The sequence below is a fragment of the Sebastes fasciatus genome, chromosome 17 (assembly GCF_043250625.1).
Source record: "Sebastes fasciatus isolate fSebFas1 chromosome 17, fSebFas1.pri, whole genome shotgun sequence".
Lineage (NCBI taxonomy): Eukaryota > Metazoa > Chordata > Actinopteri > Perciformes > Sebastidae > Sebastes > Sebastes fasciatus.
Window position 1 is genome coordinate 28,572,110 of NC_133811.1, and position 17,048 is coordinate 28,589,157.

General features: G+C 39.6%; 1 protein-coding gene across 2 annotated transcripts; it reads left to right on the top strand.

Annotated features, from left to right (window-relative positions):
• On the top strand, positions 1-16,644 carry atf6b (activating transcription factor 6 beta). 2 transcript variants are annotated; one of them, XM_074612436.1, is made up of 17 exons: positions 1-355; positions 4,332-4,411; positions 4,899-4,980; positions 5,702-5,761; positions 5,871-5,950; positions 6,054-6,240; positions 7,435-7,599; positions 7,701-7,870; positions 9,435-9,614; positions 10,226-10,308; positions 10,676-10,870; positions 12,170-12,277; positions 12,452-12,551; positions 12,865-12,932; positions 13,446-13,545; positions 14,184-14,268; positions 14,635-15,897. In XM_074612436.1, exons 1-17 carry the CDS (start codon positions 283-285, stop codon positions 14,928-14,930), a joined length of 2,112 nt encoding a protein of 703 aa, XP_074468537.1. In that variant the 5' UTR covers positions 1-282; the 3' UTR covers positions 14,931-15,897. The 2 variants fall into 2 exon arrangements, with proteins under 2 accessions (XP_074468537.1, XP_074468536.1); XM_074612435.1 differs by having other exon boundaries at positions 30-355; positions 7,701-7,945; positions 14,635-16,644.
• Positions 16,645-17,048: the final 404 nt, after the last annotated feature.

The window sequence follows — 17,048 nt, forward strand, 5'->3', positions numbered from 1 at the left end:
ACATCAGTAGTAAACGCGTTTCCTTGTCTGTCATATGTGAAGCTAAAAGGGGAGAAGCGAAAGATCGTTTATGGAGATGCAATCTGACTACATATATCACTATTGAAACGGAGGAAATACCGCTTTAATCTGAGCTGTAAATGCTCTAATATCACCATAACCCGGGTAGCTTAATGCTAAATCAGCCGCCATCTTGTGGTCGTTTGTTTAGTTAGCCGTTAGCCGTTAGTAGCCGTTAGCCGTTGCTATCTCTCTCCACAACACACTCCGCCTTTAGTGGCGATGAGTACGGACTTACTGTCGGATCTGGACAGTCGTTTCTTCGCTGATAACCTCCTGACGAGCGAAGACTGGGGTGAGTTCACATTTAAAGCCTTTATAATGTTTATAATGTTAAATAAACACGTCTTTAAGCTGCTAACGGCTGCTAACGGCTACTAACGGCTGTGTGGATGCTCCTCCGCCCAGCAGCCGTTAAAACCGTTAAAACCGTTTAACCTCCAACTGCTGCTGTTAAATCTCCTTTTTGCTGTTTTATGTGTTAATATAAGGTGTTAATGATGCAGGTTACACGTGGTTGCAGTGTGTAAGCATGTGTGTTGTACTTCCTCAGTCAGCAGACCCGGATATGTCAGGTTATTTATCAGTAATAACATGGTGGGTGGGTGGACGTGTGATTATTACACATTATCAGCTTCTCCTCCTCCTTCTACTTTATAAAACCTACATTGTATTGTCTTTTGATGACATGTTTCTTGTTGAAACTCTGTTATAACACAAGCAGTGGAATATGACGTCCAAGTGGTGTTATTATGGGATGAATAGTAGGATTAAATGCATTTGAATGCAGTTACTATCTGTTTTAATAGGAACCTACCAGGTGTTCTATTTATTAAAGGCACTTGCATTGTACAGAGTAACGTTACAGGTATAGAGACAATGAAATGCACTTTATTATCTAACCAGAAGTGCACAAAGCAGTAAAGTGCAGAGCAATATATATAATATAATATATAATGCACAGTATGAATACACCTTATGAACTGTATGAGCAGTATTAACAGTGTATGAAAACACTATTATACAGTATGAACATAGTGGGCAGTGCAGGTATAGTATAACATATATAGAGATATTATATACAGAATAAACAGCTGGAGGTATTAAATAAATATTAGTTATATATATATATATATATTTATTTCATACTTACTACTACATACTTTCATACTTTATTTTATTTATATATATATATATATATATATATATATATATATAAATAATATAAATATGGATATTTACAGGGGTTTCGCAATATACCAGTACTGGCGATAACTGTGATATTTTAAAATGAAATAGTGATATCATGTTAATAATACACATATTATAATATTGTGTAAATAATCCAGAGCCTCTTCAATAGTTATATACGTACTGTTATGGTTACAGACTCTCTCTGCCTCCCTACACTTGTGTTTTGAGTGTAATTAATTTGCCCCAAAAAAAGAGACAAAAGGCACAATAAACAAGGTTAAATATGAATTTGACTGATCACATTTTATTTTATTTTATTTTTAATTGATAGGGACGATGCAATTTAACTTAATTCCAATACAGAGCATGAAACTGACGTGATGCACAGAGAGCATATAGCTAACTTACAACTCTTGTCCTTAGTTGGGCTTCTGCACGTTTTTTAATTGCTGACATCTAATCGATTAATTGTTGCAGCTCTATTTACAACGAAGGAAAACACTGAGGATAATTAGAAAAGTCAATTTAAAAAAAAACAAAGTTGCACTGTTTATTTCAAACAGATCCTTTAAAGAGAAACACTGGTTTATATTTTCATTATTATCAACAGATTCTATGATGGTATAAATTTATTTTAACAAATATTATCAGAGTAGCAGCAGCTTGTTCTGTCATGCCATAAAACTCCACTATTTTCAATATTTTATAAACAAACTCAAAGAGCTTTTAACGGATACATTACCTTTTTTACAATTAATATTGGATTTAATGCCTGCAACCTCTGAGATTGTTCTTGCTATCATCTGTTTTACATCATTACAAATTGAATACTGTGATTATTCATCTTTGTTTGGTAAAACTAAAAATCTGATTATTTTTTTATATTTATAGATAGATGTTTTGAGGACAGAAAAACAACAATCATAGATAATTAAATCCATGAAATATTTCCCTGATATTGTGTGGGAGCCGACAGACAGCACATTTAACCTTCCAGTGTTCTGAAATGTGAAGATATTCTCTCGTTCAGAGCAAATATTGATATGTGATACACCTGCGATTCACACCTGCTCTGTTTGACAGGATGTGGGCTCAATAAACGGCCTCGCTGTTTGTTTCAGTTTCAAAGTCCAGAGTTGTGCTGTCACCTCTGGCATCGTGAAATCAGGCAAAGCATCATGGGAGAAATGATGGCAGACGGGGTCATAGTAAAAAAACGGTCTGTTGGTTTCCTGGATATGAAGCGTATAAAGAAGTTCACATCATCAACAACTACCTGAGTGTTTATAAACAGCTTTAAATACTTCTATTTATTGATGTGACGTTATGATGACATGTAATATGATTTAAAGTATTATACTTATCAATTTACCCTGGTTGAACTTTTGAGTTCAACTTTTGAGTTCAACCAGGGTTGAGCCTCTCTGTCTGTCTGTCTCTCTGTCTGTCTGTCTCTCTGTCTGTCTCTCTGTCTGTCTCTCTGTCTGTCTGTCTCTCTGTCTGTCTCTCTGTCTGTCTCTCTGTCTGTCTGTCTCTCTGTCTGTCTGTCTCTCTGTCTGTCTCTCTGTCTGTCTGTCTGTCTCTTTGTATTTTTGTTCTGGCTGGAGGCAAACTGTGGTTTTGTTTGTCATGTCCGATCTTATAGGCCGTTTGTTGTTAAATGGAACCATGTCAGATTTTATGTTATTTATTTTTTTTACTCTAAAATCACTAGCTGTCCCTGTGAAGTTGATTGCCAGAGCCTTAGCGTTATTGTTGTTGATAGTAGGGCTGCAACTAAAGATTATATTCTTTATCGACTGATCGTTTAGTCTATAAAATGTCAGAAAAGATTAAAAAAATGCCCACCACTATTTACAGCGTGATAAGAACTACCTAAAACGACAGAAACCATCTTTGGTAGAAATGTATTTGACGTACTTTAGTTTGGCCACATCCACTAACGTGGAGGGGACAGGATTTATGAGCTATACTGCACCGGGGGGCCATCCAGATGTTTGGGCTTCACTTTTGGGGGAGCTGTCATGTTGTCCATCTTTATTTACAGTCTATGGTCAAAACCATAAAATATTCAGTTTACAATAAAATATGATAAAGAAAAACAACAAATCCATGAAATTTGAGAAGCTGGTTTTGCTGCATAAATGAGCTGAAACCATTAATTGATTATCCAAAAAGTTGCAAGTGATTTTTCTGTTGATCGAACTGATCGCCTTAGTTTTAAGTTGATGGGAACAATAGAGCTGATACTACTGTTTTTGTTAAAATAGTCAATTAATTATTCACTTTATAAAAATATAATGTGCACAAATGCCTGTTAAGAGTCGTAAAGTCACCTTAAGAAGTTTAGATCAGGTTTATCTGTTGAACTTCAAGGGTTTTTGAGTACCTACTAAAATGTGTTGGTACAATTAATCAAGAATAGAAAATGTGAGTCATTCGCATATTTGTAGATGACTTTATGAGTGTTGATGGAACAGCTGCAGAGCCTGGCAATGATCGATCCAAACTCCATTCAGAAAACAAGCATTTTAAAAGTTGTTTGCTTGTCGTCTTGCAGACAGACCTGACAAAGCATGAATTCAGACTTTTAACAAATCCACATCATTATGTAATTCTTTTGGCATCATTTCGATCTGTTTATTGCAATTAAATCACAGCACAATCTGTTTATTTTGGGTTCATACCGCAGTAGTGATGTGTGGCTTGTTTTTGTACAACATGTACAAAGCAGCAACAGTGGTTATTTCTTCCATGGTTGGAGAGAAAAGTTGTTGGTATCTATGGAGACAAGCTCCTTCTCCTCTCTGGTGTGTCTAGTGCGAATAAACACAAATGAAAACGGCGGTCCAACTCGTCCGAGTAAAGCGAGGCGTAAATTCGCTTTGCTCTTGGTGTGAACATAACATGACCTCCAAATCTGCCACTGATGGCGCTTAAATCTGACAGCATTTTTGGGGTCTTTTCACTTCTAGTGGTTACATAATAATATGTTGGATAATACGACCTCTCTCTGATATCTTTTGTGCTGTCGTGACTCTCTGATTTCAGTTTTTAAATCCTGTGTCTCTCCTCAGATGCCTGCCTGTACCAGTGTGAGAGCATGGAGGAGGGAGAGGACGCAGACTTCAGCGTGGGGTTGAAATACGAACCATCGGTACGGAGACAAAAAACAAAAGCTCTGGTGAAAGAGTGAAACTGATGCCCAGCCTCGCATACCAATGCTCCTTCACATTCACACTGTTCACACTTTTGATGAGCTACAGCTACAACGACTGTTTGTTTCTTTACAAAAAGAAAGGCAGAATTCACATTATCCTCATAACATTATCTTCCTCTCTGTTCATCTTCTGGTTTTAATAATATGTTTTATTCCTTTAAAGGCCTTTGCACTAGTTTAGGCTTTAGTTCATTTTCTCGTATCAGCAGCTGCGTTTGGACAATGGACGCTACAATTATCCACTGAAAGTGAAAGTTTCTGCTCCGCACGGAGTCTCAGCTCAGAACACACACACACACACACACACACACACACACACACTAATCCAACACTTGTTTGGTCTAATTTTCCACCTGACTTTCTCTCTCTGTTTTTCCTCCCTCCATTCTCTCCCTCCTCCTCTTCCTCTGCCAACCTCTCGCAGTTTGACAATGACCTCGTGCTCACCCTCGATCCTGACAACCCCACGTCGCCATGGCGACACCTTGACGACAACCTTCTCACAGGTACAGATCAGCCAACCGTGGCCGCTCACAGGAAACCTTAAACCAGCTGCGGTCAGCGTTTTGCTTTCCACGCTTCAAACGTCTCTGAAACACGAGACACTTCGTCCTCGCTGCTGCTACGGCGGCCGGTCAATCCCGCTTTAATGAGAAATACTCCAGTAATGTATATTATAAATATATTTGTGTTCCTAGATAGATCAGGTTTAATACAGTTTTCTTATTGTCAACAAATCCCATGAAAAGACCGAAACCATTAATGTGTTAGTAGTCCGTCTCTCAATACTGTCTGACTTCCTGTCTGTGGCTCTCAGCTCCAAGCTCATTGGTTCCTACTGAAGATTTAAATCTTAAAAACACAGATATAGTTTTATGTTTAAAGAGTCTCTGTAATTTCCTAAAACGGCTGCTCACTGTAGTTTTTATCAAACAAACAGGAAGTTAACTTATTTGTTTTCTTTCTTTCTTTCTTTTACTTTTATTTACTTATTCTAAAAAAATTAAACAGGAGTAAATGGTGCATTAGTTAGAATCCAATGGATTCATTAGGTTTTCTAGTTTCATATAATACCAGTATCTTCACTCTAGCTTTAAAAACTGAGCCGCTACAACCTAAAAATCACAAGTTTAGGTAATCCGTAATTGTCGCGTTAACTATGACAACACTAGTCTGAACCTCAGCGGTCTTTGTCTTGATGTTTCTCTCTGTGTTTTGTCTCTGAAGGGGAAGCTCCTGTGATAAAAAGTGAAATGACCATCACTAAGCCGCTACCAGTAGAAATGTGTAAGTTCTCCAGTTTCTCTTCCAAATCAAACTCATCTGTTGAACAAAAACAAACATGCTTACATCCTCTGTGTGTTTCACTGGTTTAATTGTCTGTTTGTGTGTCCAGTGTTCCAGGTGAAAGCAGAGCCTCCTTCTCCTGCATCCTCACTCGGGTCCGACTGCTCTTCATTCTCACCTGAGCCTCAGGTGTGTGTTCAAGAATGACTTTTAAACAGTTTTACAGGTGAATGGAGGTTTATTTCTCTCTTGTGGTTCATGATATCTGACTGCGTCTTCTCTCCCCGTCCAGATCACCGTTAAAGGGGAAAACCCTCCGACTCCTCCGTACATGTACGGAGACGTGCTGTCTCCTCCGCTGGGCGCCATGGAGGTCACCGTGGCAACATCAGCCATACCCCGACCACAGACGCAACTACAGACGCCGTTAACGACACAGATCCCAGCGGTCATCGGTGGAATACAGACGCAGGCTGCAGGTAGAGACATCAACGTGTTGTGTTATCTGTCTGAATGTTGCTTCAGTTCATCAGCAGAGAGAACAGCAACACTTTAACCTTCGTGTCTCACTAAATGAGTTGCTCTGATGTTTTAGATCAGTGGTTCTCAACTGACCCCCCCCAGTTTTGTTTAATTTTATTTAGTTTGAACAGCTAGGCACCTAGGTGTTGTCTAATGTGCTCCAGGCACTGGATTTTTGATGCGTTCGACGACTTTTTCTCTCCCCCTGACCCGCCGGAAATCCCCCGTCAGAGCACACTTTGACTCTCACAAACATTCTCAATAAAATCTATTCCGAGTCAAATGATATCACTGGTACAGGCGATATAATGTTAAACCATTCCCCAGTCTAAAATATGTTTATTTGTTTCTCCACAATAATCTGGCGACCTCCATAAACGATCTTGCGACCCCCCTTTGGGGTCCTGACCCACAGGTTGAGAACCACTGTTCCCTCGAGAACAAAAATATCTGCATCAAAAAACTGCTATAAAATGAAATATTGATATTATTTTCTACTTTCACTGAGTTAAATCTTTTAACCAACATCAGTCCCGATCACAACTACCAAATATTCATTCATTTTAACCCTTTAAATACCAGTCTGTTTACATGAGGCCTCTGTTGTTTTCACTCCCATGTTGATAAGAGTATAAATACTTGACAAATCTCCCTTTAAGATACATTTTGAACAGTTAAAAAATGTGCGATTAATTTGCAATTAATTGTGATTAAATGTTTTAATCGATTCACAGCCCCCGTTTTTAGACTGATGGTATATTTATGTAGCGTGTTTGTTTGTGGAACTGAGAGAGAACAAATGGAGAGATCATTTAATAGGATAGGTAATAAAACGGGGCCTCAGGCTGTTGTTGGTTTCTTGTTCAGGCTGTTTGATTGTACCGGAGTCAAGCCGTCTGGGCTGAAGGGAAAGCTCTCGATTTACCAGTTAGTCTAGTCTTCACCTGTGGAGGTATTCTGTGTCGAGCCCTCAGGGCAGACCCGCAAATAATTTGAGTGGGAACTTGTATTTGCATACTGAGGTTTGAGTCGTGTGTGTTGTTGACAGCTGGAGTATTTGAAAGAGCTGCGGTGTTTCTACAGTTAAAGTGACTCCGTCTAAAATAAAATGTTTGAACTGTAAACTGACATTTGTTTCCTGTCACCTGAAGTTCTGCCGGGTTCGGCCACATTAAAGGCCAACACCATCCTGAGCACCAAACCTCCCATCCAGCCCAGACCAGTGTGTGTCACCACCCTCCCCGTCACCCAGACCCCCGCACCGCCCAAGACCCTCATCCTGCAGGGCCTCCCCTCCATGGACCAGAACAGACCCGGTAAAGACCTGCTTGTGTTTCATCACCCAATAGGAAAACACTGATTTTAGATTGGTTCTGATGATCCGTCTCTCTCTCTCTCTCTCGCTTTCCACCTCCAGTCGTCTTGTCTCAGTCCGTCTGTCTCGGTTCGGCTCCGGCCATCGTCAAAATGGAGCCCGTCTCTCCCAGCATCCCCCAGCACTGCTCCAGCCCCACGGCTCTGCCCACCAGCAAACCCATCGTCCCGGCGACGACGGCGTTACCCGGCAACAACTCCAACGACATCGATGTGAGTAGGCCGGATGTTCCAACTCGCACCGATCCTCAAATCACAACCAGAAATCTGCAAGTTGATGGTTATCAGGTCAGACAACATAAACATTTGTTTTATTGAAGAGTATGTACCATCAGATAATAGAGGTGGGGGAAAAAATCTATATATGTATGCCAGAATCAATATACTTGATTAATTTGAGTCTATGTGGAGGTAGAAGGAAGTTACCGCTTTTATTGTTGTAGTGATGTAGTAACGTGACGTCATATCCATTCCGTATCTGTCAACCAAAACAAACCATTGAAAGTATAAAACGTTGGAGGGTCAGCGTGGATACGACCTGCACCCTCACATGTTAAATCCAGCGTGGTAAACACTACACATCCAGTAAAGGATGGAAACACTTTGGGTTTCACACATTGACAGGAAAAGCAGAGCTAGACATCACAGCTAAAGCTGCATGCTAACTCTGTCAGGGACAGGAAACTTTATCGTATCACGGTAACGTAGCCGGCCGTCACTCTCATCTCCGTGGTCAAATGGGCCGACGCTACAACTGTAGAGCACCCATACACTGACATTTGTGTTCTCTGCATTGAAACGGCCCCGATGGAGCTGACCATAGAGGGATAAAGAGAACGGAGCTGACGGGAGAGCTAGAGACCACCTTGGAGAAGTTAGAGGAAGTAGACACGTGTGAATACGTCCGGTTTTCAAAATAAGGTGTTAACAAAGGGAACTGTATAAACAAAATACATCTATGGAAATAAGATTGATGGATTATATTCACCAGAAGTATAAAACATTACATGTCCCTTATGAATTAAAAAGAAAATACCACTAATCTGTGAGGGAAATGTCTTTATTCTTTGACTTTTGGGTTGACTGATATATTTGACTTCTCTGACTACATACATGCTGAAAATCAAAAAAAATGTCTGTATTAATTTAGAGATTTTCCAAAGTAAAAGTCCCTAGAAGTCTATGACTCAACTTTTCCCCATGATGGTCTAGTGTTAAAAAAGTTAACAAAAATCTGAATAAATCGTAATATCGAATCGCAATACTTATAAATCTTAATACATATTAAATCTGCACCCAAGTATGGTGATAGTATAGAATCAGGAGATAGGTGTATCGTCCCGGCCCTATCAGATCACTGATGTGTTTGATTTTTCTAGTTGAATATATGAGAGTTGTGTTATTTAGTCAGAAACACAGCAGTGTGTTCAGTTTAGCAGGTTTGGTAACGTGAGACTGAAGCTCTGTGTTTCACCTCCTTATATAAGATGTGATATATGAACACTCAGCCTCCCTCAGGGAGCTGGATTATATCACTCACCTGTTGAACCTTTTGTTTTCTCCATTTGTGTTGATGCTTTTTCTCTCCTCCTCCTGTCTTCTTATCTTCTGTTTCAACCTCCTCCTCCTCCTCCTTTCTTTCTCTTCATCATTGCATGTTCACTCCACCCAACCTCCTCCTCATCCAATGTCCCCCTCTTCCCTCCTCTGGGCTAATTCCATCCCTTTTTCCTTCTCCCCTTTTCTCTACTCCATCTTCTTCCTCCTCCTCCTCCAGATGAAGGTGCTGAAGCGGCAGCAGAGGATGATAAAGAACCGGGAGTCGGCCTGCCAGTCGAGGAAGAAGAAGAAGGAGTACCTGCAGAACCTGGAGGGTCAGCTCAGGGAGGCCCAGCAGGAGAACGAACGCCTCCGCCGGGAGAACCAGGCACTGAGGGAGAGACTTGCAGGGAAAGAGGTGAGGGAGAGGAGGGAGGATGGGACTCTTCATCTACTCCATCACCTGCGTCTCCTTCTTTAGGAGCCGTTCACATGTTGCGTCTAAAAACAACTGGAAAATGCTGCTTTTATCGTTTTATCCAAGGTGCTTGGGAGGTTGCGCTCCCGTCGCGCCTGCCGTTACTAAGCAACCAAAACCTGCATGCAGTGATGACAAGGATGAAGTTGCGGTAATTTAGCCATAAGCCTCACAGACTAAACTAAACAAAGTCAAAACACAGATAAATGGATAGTCCGTGGGACAGATCATAAAGCTCTGGGTAGTCCTGCACTCAAATGAATGTGGTTGTTCTTCATCACATGACCTGCGGTGCGCGCTGCAACGTTCCAAAAGTGTAACTATTTTTATCTTGCGGTTTTAGTTCAGCTGCTGCTCAGTAAACAACAGCAACAGGTTGAACCGGAGGAAATAACCGTTGAGGAACAGAGCGAGGAGAAAGACATACTGAACTGCAGAACACAAAAACATCTGAAGAGAGAAACCTGTTGAACCTGATGATGGAATCAGTGAAATGAAGATGACAATATGTTGTTAAGCAATGCTTCAATTTCCCTTGTGTGTTTTTTCAGGGCAGCGACTCGGCGAGCAACAAGAGAGCCGTGTGTGTCATGGCCGTCCTGCTGTTCATGACCTTCAGCTTCGGACCCGTCAGGTATCCGGCACACTTTTTTGATTAAAACATCTACTTTTTACTTTTTTTTTTTTATATATTTATCTTATTTGTTTCTTAAATGTTCTCTGTTCTCTAAAGTCTTTCTGTGACTACTGTTTTGAATATGCATTATAAATAAAGTTTTCCATAAAGTGAAATGTTCCTGAAGAATCTAAATTTAGGGACAAAAATGTTATTTAGGATCTCCTGAAAATCTCTAGGCTATGATGAGACTCTCATTTTCAAAAAAAAACTGCACGATGCCACAATGATTCAAAATCGAATCATCAGTCCCGCAATTTGACTTTCTTAATCTACAAATTCAAGAAAGAAGGTTTATATTAGCTTGACTTCTCCTTTCCTGCAGCATCACAGACAGGAAGCTGTCGGGCCTACAGGACGGCGTGATGTCGTATACGGGACGGCGGCTGCTGGAGATCGAACAACAACAACAACAACAACAACAGCAGGAAGCAGCTGCTCCGCCTCCGAGCAGAATGGAGGACAAGACGGAGACGGAGGAGGATGGAGTAGACGACGCTGCAGAGTCCTATCAGTTCAGGTGAGAAGAGTGATGACGTTCAGTTCATCAACTCAACCTGTCTCAGCGTCTAATTCAAGAAAAACTTGACACATTAATTAATTTCACATCATGTTTGATAATATAATCCTCAAAATATTCACTTTCCCACGCAGAAACTCTTTCTATAAACATGTTTATCAGTTAGATATTTGTCAGCTGTAGCTTAAATCAACTACTGAAGGCTCTTGGTTCAGAAGTTTATAACTTTTAAATCACTGATCTGATATATGAATGAAAGTTTAACTGGAGAATATGACTCCTGAAAGTGATGCAACGTGATGCAACGTGATCCCCTAGAGAGAAGATGTCTCACTCTGTTGGTGTTGTGGGGACGACAAAAAGTGCTGGTTTGCTGCTGCTGTTTGCTAATAAGAAAGAGAAGAGAAATAACAGATTTCTTGGATCATTAAATCTGTGTATTTACTCAGAGTCACTCTGCACCCACGTTTTCTCATTCACGCACTTTAACTTTCAGTCTCATGTGCAGTGAAATGATGCAGGTACAGTATTAGGCTGACAAAGCACAATAGAATAAAGACGGGATCTGATTTTGATCAGCTTTATTTTATCCGATTCCAGCCCTTTAAAATATGACATGTCTTGTCTATAAAGGTTTGGAGTTCAGAACAAAGTGGTCACTCTTAAATGTGCTCTCATCACTTTAATATGAACTGAAGGAACCAGAAGATGCTGTCAGCTCAGCTCAGAACTCAGTGAATGATCTATGAACATCAGATGAAATCAGGTGGAAAACCTCTCAGATGTTCTCTGTGTGTTGGTAGATAAAAACATGTTTTACTGCTCCGACTAATGACAGCAGACAGATTCACTTCACACTCTGATAATCATCTTGTCTCTCTTTAACCGTTAGAAAGAAATGCAGAAAAACATGTTTTCAGCATCTAACAGAAGAACTGGTTCTTTAACTGAAAGAATTGTTTGCTTCACAAGCTGATGTGTACATTAACGAAATTGATTACACTGCTGTGTTGAATCTCGATTCTGATTGGTCAATCACAGCGTTCTGCGGTCTGTAATTTCTGTATAACAGACCGTTGCTATGGGTGCAGCTCTGATGTTAAGTAGGAGTGTAATAAGTGGGATAATGTACAGCTAGCGGGTCATTGTTGTGAAAGAATCCGCTTCAGGGTGATGAGAGACCTGCGGCATCGCCCTGTCAGGGTTTCTTTCACAGCATTCACCGGCTCGCTGTACATTATCCCTTACGTCTTATATAATGAATCTTTAACTCATCCTGATGTGTTCGTGTGTCATCAGGAACCTGAGTGATGTGTTCAGTGACATGAAGGATCTGGTTCTTCAGGACATCGATCGGTACTTCAGCTCCTCCGACTGCAGACAGTTCAACCGCTCAGAGTCCCTCAGGTCAGCTGATAAAATACCACTTTTATAACTAGCTGAGTAAACCTCTGGTATCTCTTCCTGTCCTCCATCCTCAGTATTTGAAGTTGTATTATTTTTGTCACTCAGGACACCAGAAGTCATGTCATTGTTTTTCTCTCAGTTTAATGTTCTTTTCTCTCTCCTCGTGTGTTTCAGGCTGGCAGACGAGCTGAGAGGTTGGGTCCAGCGACACCAGATCGACAGGAAGAAGTCTGGAGGAAAACCAAAAATCGCCAAGAAGGCCAAGATCGCCCAGGTGCAGTAGACAGCGACTGCTTCCTTTTGATGCTGACGCTGCTTTTTCTTCTTCTTCTTCTCTTCTATCTAGATTCTGTTTTTATGTTTTTGATTTATCAAAGACAGTTTTTTTTTCTTCAGTTTCCTGTTTTTTAACATAAAGTAAAAAGTAATTCATTGATATCTGTAGTTTAACAGTAAAGCATTTTAGGAACCTCAATATAGGACGTTTTTGTATAATACCTACAAAATGTATTTTGCATCCCTTAGAAATAAACCTGGATCATTAAAGTTCATATTAATCGTTTTTCCATCTCATTTTGTTTTTGCAGAAAGCTCAGCTGAGGAAGACAAACTTCTCCAGATATCTGCCGATCCAGGCTCACCGCTCCATAGAAAGGTACACTTCATTACACATTTACACGTTTCTGGTAAAAGATATTCAGTCGTTAGATAAGTTTCAGTCCAAGTGTCTAGAGAAATGCAAAACTTTGTGAAACTGAACATATCTTTATATACATACTGAAAGTAAACTGCTGTGTTTCTGTCAGCTGGGTGGACAGAAGAGAAACTGTCTTTAATTAATGTAATAAAAAAAAAATACTAAACGGATCAGAAGAAAATGCATAAATGTATTGAATATCTGATAATTACTTCATTGTTTCATTAAAAAATTAAAGAAGAACAACAGGTGATAGTTACATAAAATATCCTTAAATGTCCAGAGACATTTTCAACTGTTTGTGAGGTGCTGATGTCCACAAATCAAATGTTGTTTCATTACATATTTAATTGATTGAAAAAAGAAAACATTTCCGTTAATATTTCAGTCGGTGAAACGATTTATTTGAGTCTTTTATTTTGTAGTAAAACTCAATAACGACCTTGAGCTTGTTCTTCTTCCTGACTTTAGTCAGCTGCAGGTGCTTCCTGGTCCTGAGGTCACCTACAGCGACTTCCTGGACGCCATCGACCGCAGAGAGGACACTTTCTACGTCGTCTCTTTCAGACGGGTACGACACACATGAGGAGTTACTCCACAGCTCAGTCTATGGAGACATAGGAGTGCCATAAATAAGATAATAAATCTGTAAAAGAATAAGAAAATAAATGTGGAAATATAAAGACAAATAATAAAATATAATAGAACAATAATAAGCATTTTCATTTATTTTCACATTAATTTGTTCATTTATGTCTGTAAATATTTACTGATATATTGTTTGAAAATATTTGTATTTATTTATTTATTTTTACATGTAATTGTTCATATATGTCTACATTTCTTTATGTATATGTATATATATTTTTTATATTTATTTATTTATTTTCACATTTATTTATTCATTTACATCTGTAAATATTTATATGTATATATTTTTAAATATTTATTTATTTATTTTCATATTTATTTTCATATTTATGTCTGTAAATATTTATATATTTTATATATATATATTTATTTTATATACAAAAAAATAAATATATTTAGAAAAATGTATACAGAAATAAATGAACAAAGAAATGTGAAAATACTTAGAATTCTTATTTTATATTTTTTGTTATTTGTCTTTATATTTAAAAAAAAAAATGTATGTGACCCGTTACTGACTTTGATAATTAAACCAGCCTGTCTCCTCTGTCTCTACAGGATCACCTGCTGTTACCGGCCATCAGCCACAATAAAACCAGCAGACCTAAGATGTCTCTGGTGATGCCGGCCATGTCTGTGAACGGTGAGTCCGTCTCAATATCAAACTGATCTGTGATGCTGAACCGTTAGATGGTAAATGGGACAACCCTGCAGGTTACTGTTAGATGGAGGGTTCGTAGGCATGAAAAATTCCGGAAATGATTAATCGTCTAATCCAAGGGTAGCCAACACGGCGCCCGTGAGCGCCTGGTCGCCCACAGGGCACGTCCTAAAAGTAGCATGGGTAGAGTTGAGTTAAAGTGTTTTTTCCTGAGGCGCTGAGCGTCTATTTAGAGCGCTGCACGTTTGTTTTGTTTTTTCTGGTCGTTGAGATTTGAAAAATGTTCAACTCCTTTCCTCCCTCCTTTCCTTCTTTCCTCCTTTCCTCACCTCCCTCCTCCCCCCTCAGAGAGCCTCTATAACTCCTCTCAGGGCTACGAGATGATGATGCAGGTGGACTGTGAGGTCATGGACACCCGCATCGTCCCCATCAAGTCCTCCGCCGTCCCGCCGTCTCTCCGCGACCCGCCGCCGCCTCCCCCCTCCTCCTCCCACCATCACCACGGCAACCACACCTCGCTGCGAGGGCGCCACCACCACCACCCCTCGTCCTCCTCTTCACCTTCCTCACCGTCTCCGAGGCAACCATTACCCGCCCGCCAACGGACAGCGGAGTATTTAATCAGCCAATCAGAAGGAGTCTGAGGAGGTTTGATGTTTGAGACGGACATCTTTTAAATCATTATCCCTCCGACAGGTAACAAACACGTGTCTGCTTCCTGGAAACGTTTTCTAGAGAGCAGGAATTCGAGGAAACCTCCATGAAAATGCCTGCAGAAGGATTTTAATCGGTAAATAATACTGTTTAGAACTCGCCACTAAACTCCTCGTTCACACCTTAAATAAAATGTCCTAATATATATAAGAAGATATTTCTAGAAGTCGGAGGCAGACCCGGCAGCACACCGCACTTAGAAATAATCCTGAGTTTTAATATTTAATGTGAGAAGTGTACAGTTTGAATGAAGCGTGGAGGACAGGAAGCTGTCGGGGGGGTTTATGTTGGTGCTGAAGAGACTTTACGTCTTCTTAAAGGACGGTTTGTTTCTGTTTTAGCTGCTTTAACAAACCGTCGCTGGTCGTGTTGTGACTGAGTCAGCTGACAGGTGGCGCCACAGAGCTGCACAGTAACGGCCGTTACACACCGGGGGCATTGTTTCCGCAGGGCAATATATTTGTTGTCATAAATACTTTAACACTGAACGGGAATATTACACAGCAAAGTGTAGTGTACTTTTTTTCGTAACAAGATTGATTTTTCTGAGCTACCCACCGTGAATAAAGGCATCTACCAATCAAGTTGCGCGGAACGGGTTGATTTGCGTCTTCCAAAATTGAGCGTAAGTTTGGAGCGTTATTTAACCTCCTTCAGGACAAGCTAACATGACATGGCTGGTACCGATGGATTCATCAGGTTTTCTAGTTTCATATGATACTAGTATCTTCACTCTAGCTTTAAAACTGAACCCGCTATAACCTTCAGACTTTGACAGCCCTAATTTTATTATATTTTTAAGATGGTACCAGGATCCCAAGTTCCCTTAATTCAAATACTTTTTGTTTGTCGCTGCCTCTCCTTTTTTTTTTTTTACCTCACTTCGCTAAACTGACGCTAACTCTGCCCGCCGTGCTCATATTATGAAAAATAATTAATAATTAGGGATCCTACATATTTAAATTCAGTAGCATTTTTACCTCACAAAAAAATAAAAAAACAGCGATTTATATTATCATTATTGTTTTTAATTAATTTGTTTCTGCTAGAAACATCTGGCAGGTCACTTTGGGCAGCCCTGCCCTAGACATATAATATTCGCAGGCGAGTATTTCGCATTTTCGTGTCGTTTATTCGTCACGCCCCCGGTGTGTAACGACCTTTAGACCTTAAAAAAGGAAAACTAATTCAGGATTTTTCTGCATTTCAGCACCTCATCTGTTGTAATTAATCTTTTGATCAGCAATAAACCAGTTTATTAAAGTTGTAGAACTGTGCAGCTCCAGCAGGACAACTTCCTGTTTTCCTCGACGCACTACTGATGGTCCGGCTCTGTGTTTGTCTGTGTTGTCTGCATTTATATATTTGTGTTGTTGTCAGATGTTCACGTAGAAATGGAAACGTGTCGTCTGGATGCTCGATATCAGCGCCGACGGCTGCTGCATGAAGCTGGATCTTAACGTTAGCCTGAAGAAAATATATAATCTACTGCGTCTGGAGGACGAGAGGGATATAATAGAGTCGATATATTATCAATATAATATAATATATAATATAATATAGAGGTTAAAATAAAAAAGACAGACTAAGATCTTGCTTCATGTGGCATCTGTCAGATTTATTATTCATGTTTATTATTTTGTTTTTATAGAAAAAATCATGTTCTTGTTTTGAATGGGGATTATTTAATAGTTGTAAATATCAGTGCTCCCTCTGTAGATATTGTTTGTTTTTTGTCACCTTTTTATATTTTTTATTTCTTTGTCTTTTGATCTTTTGACACAAAAAGTAAAATTTAAAAAATAATAAAGTTTGTGGAATAATGAGGCTCGGAGGGGAAAAAAAACAGACGCCAATATTTTTTATTCTTGTGTTCAGTTCAGTGGACCAACCACCTTCTCTCACTCTGTGAACTCAGGATATTCTGTCCTCATAAAACAATATATTTATGGAAATATATACACAGATTTTTGTTTTTATTGTACAGAATTAAGAAGTTTCAGCTCCTCCTGTAATTACAGTATGTGATCAGTCTTGTTTAAAAAAAT

Excerpts from the sequence above, each read along its gene's own strand:
- atf6b (XM_074612435.1), top strand. The coding sequence starts at position 283 with ATGAGTACGGACTTACTGTCGGATCTGGACAGTCGTTTCTTCGCTGAT. Across the intron at positions 356-4,331 it reads CCTGACGAGCGAAGACTGGG|ATGCCTGCCTGTACCAGTGT; the intron begins GTGAGTTCACAT and ends GTCTCTCCTCAG. Across the intron at positions 10,309-10,675 it reads TTCAGCTTCGGACCCGTCAG|CATCACAGACAGGAAGCTGT; the intron begins GTATCCGGCACA and ends CCTTTCCTGCAG.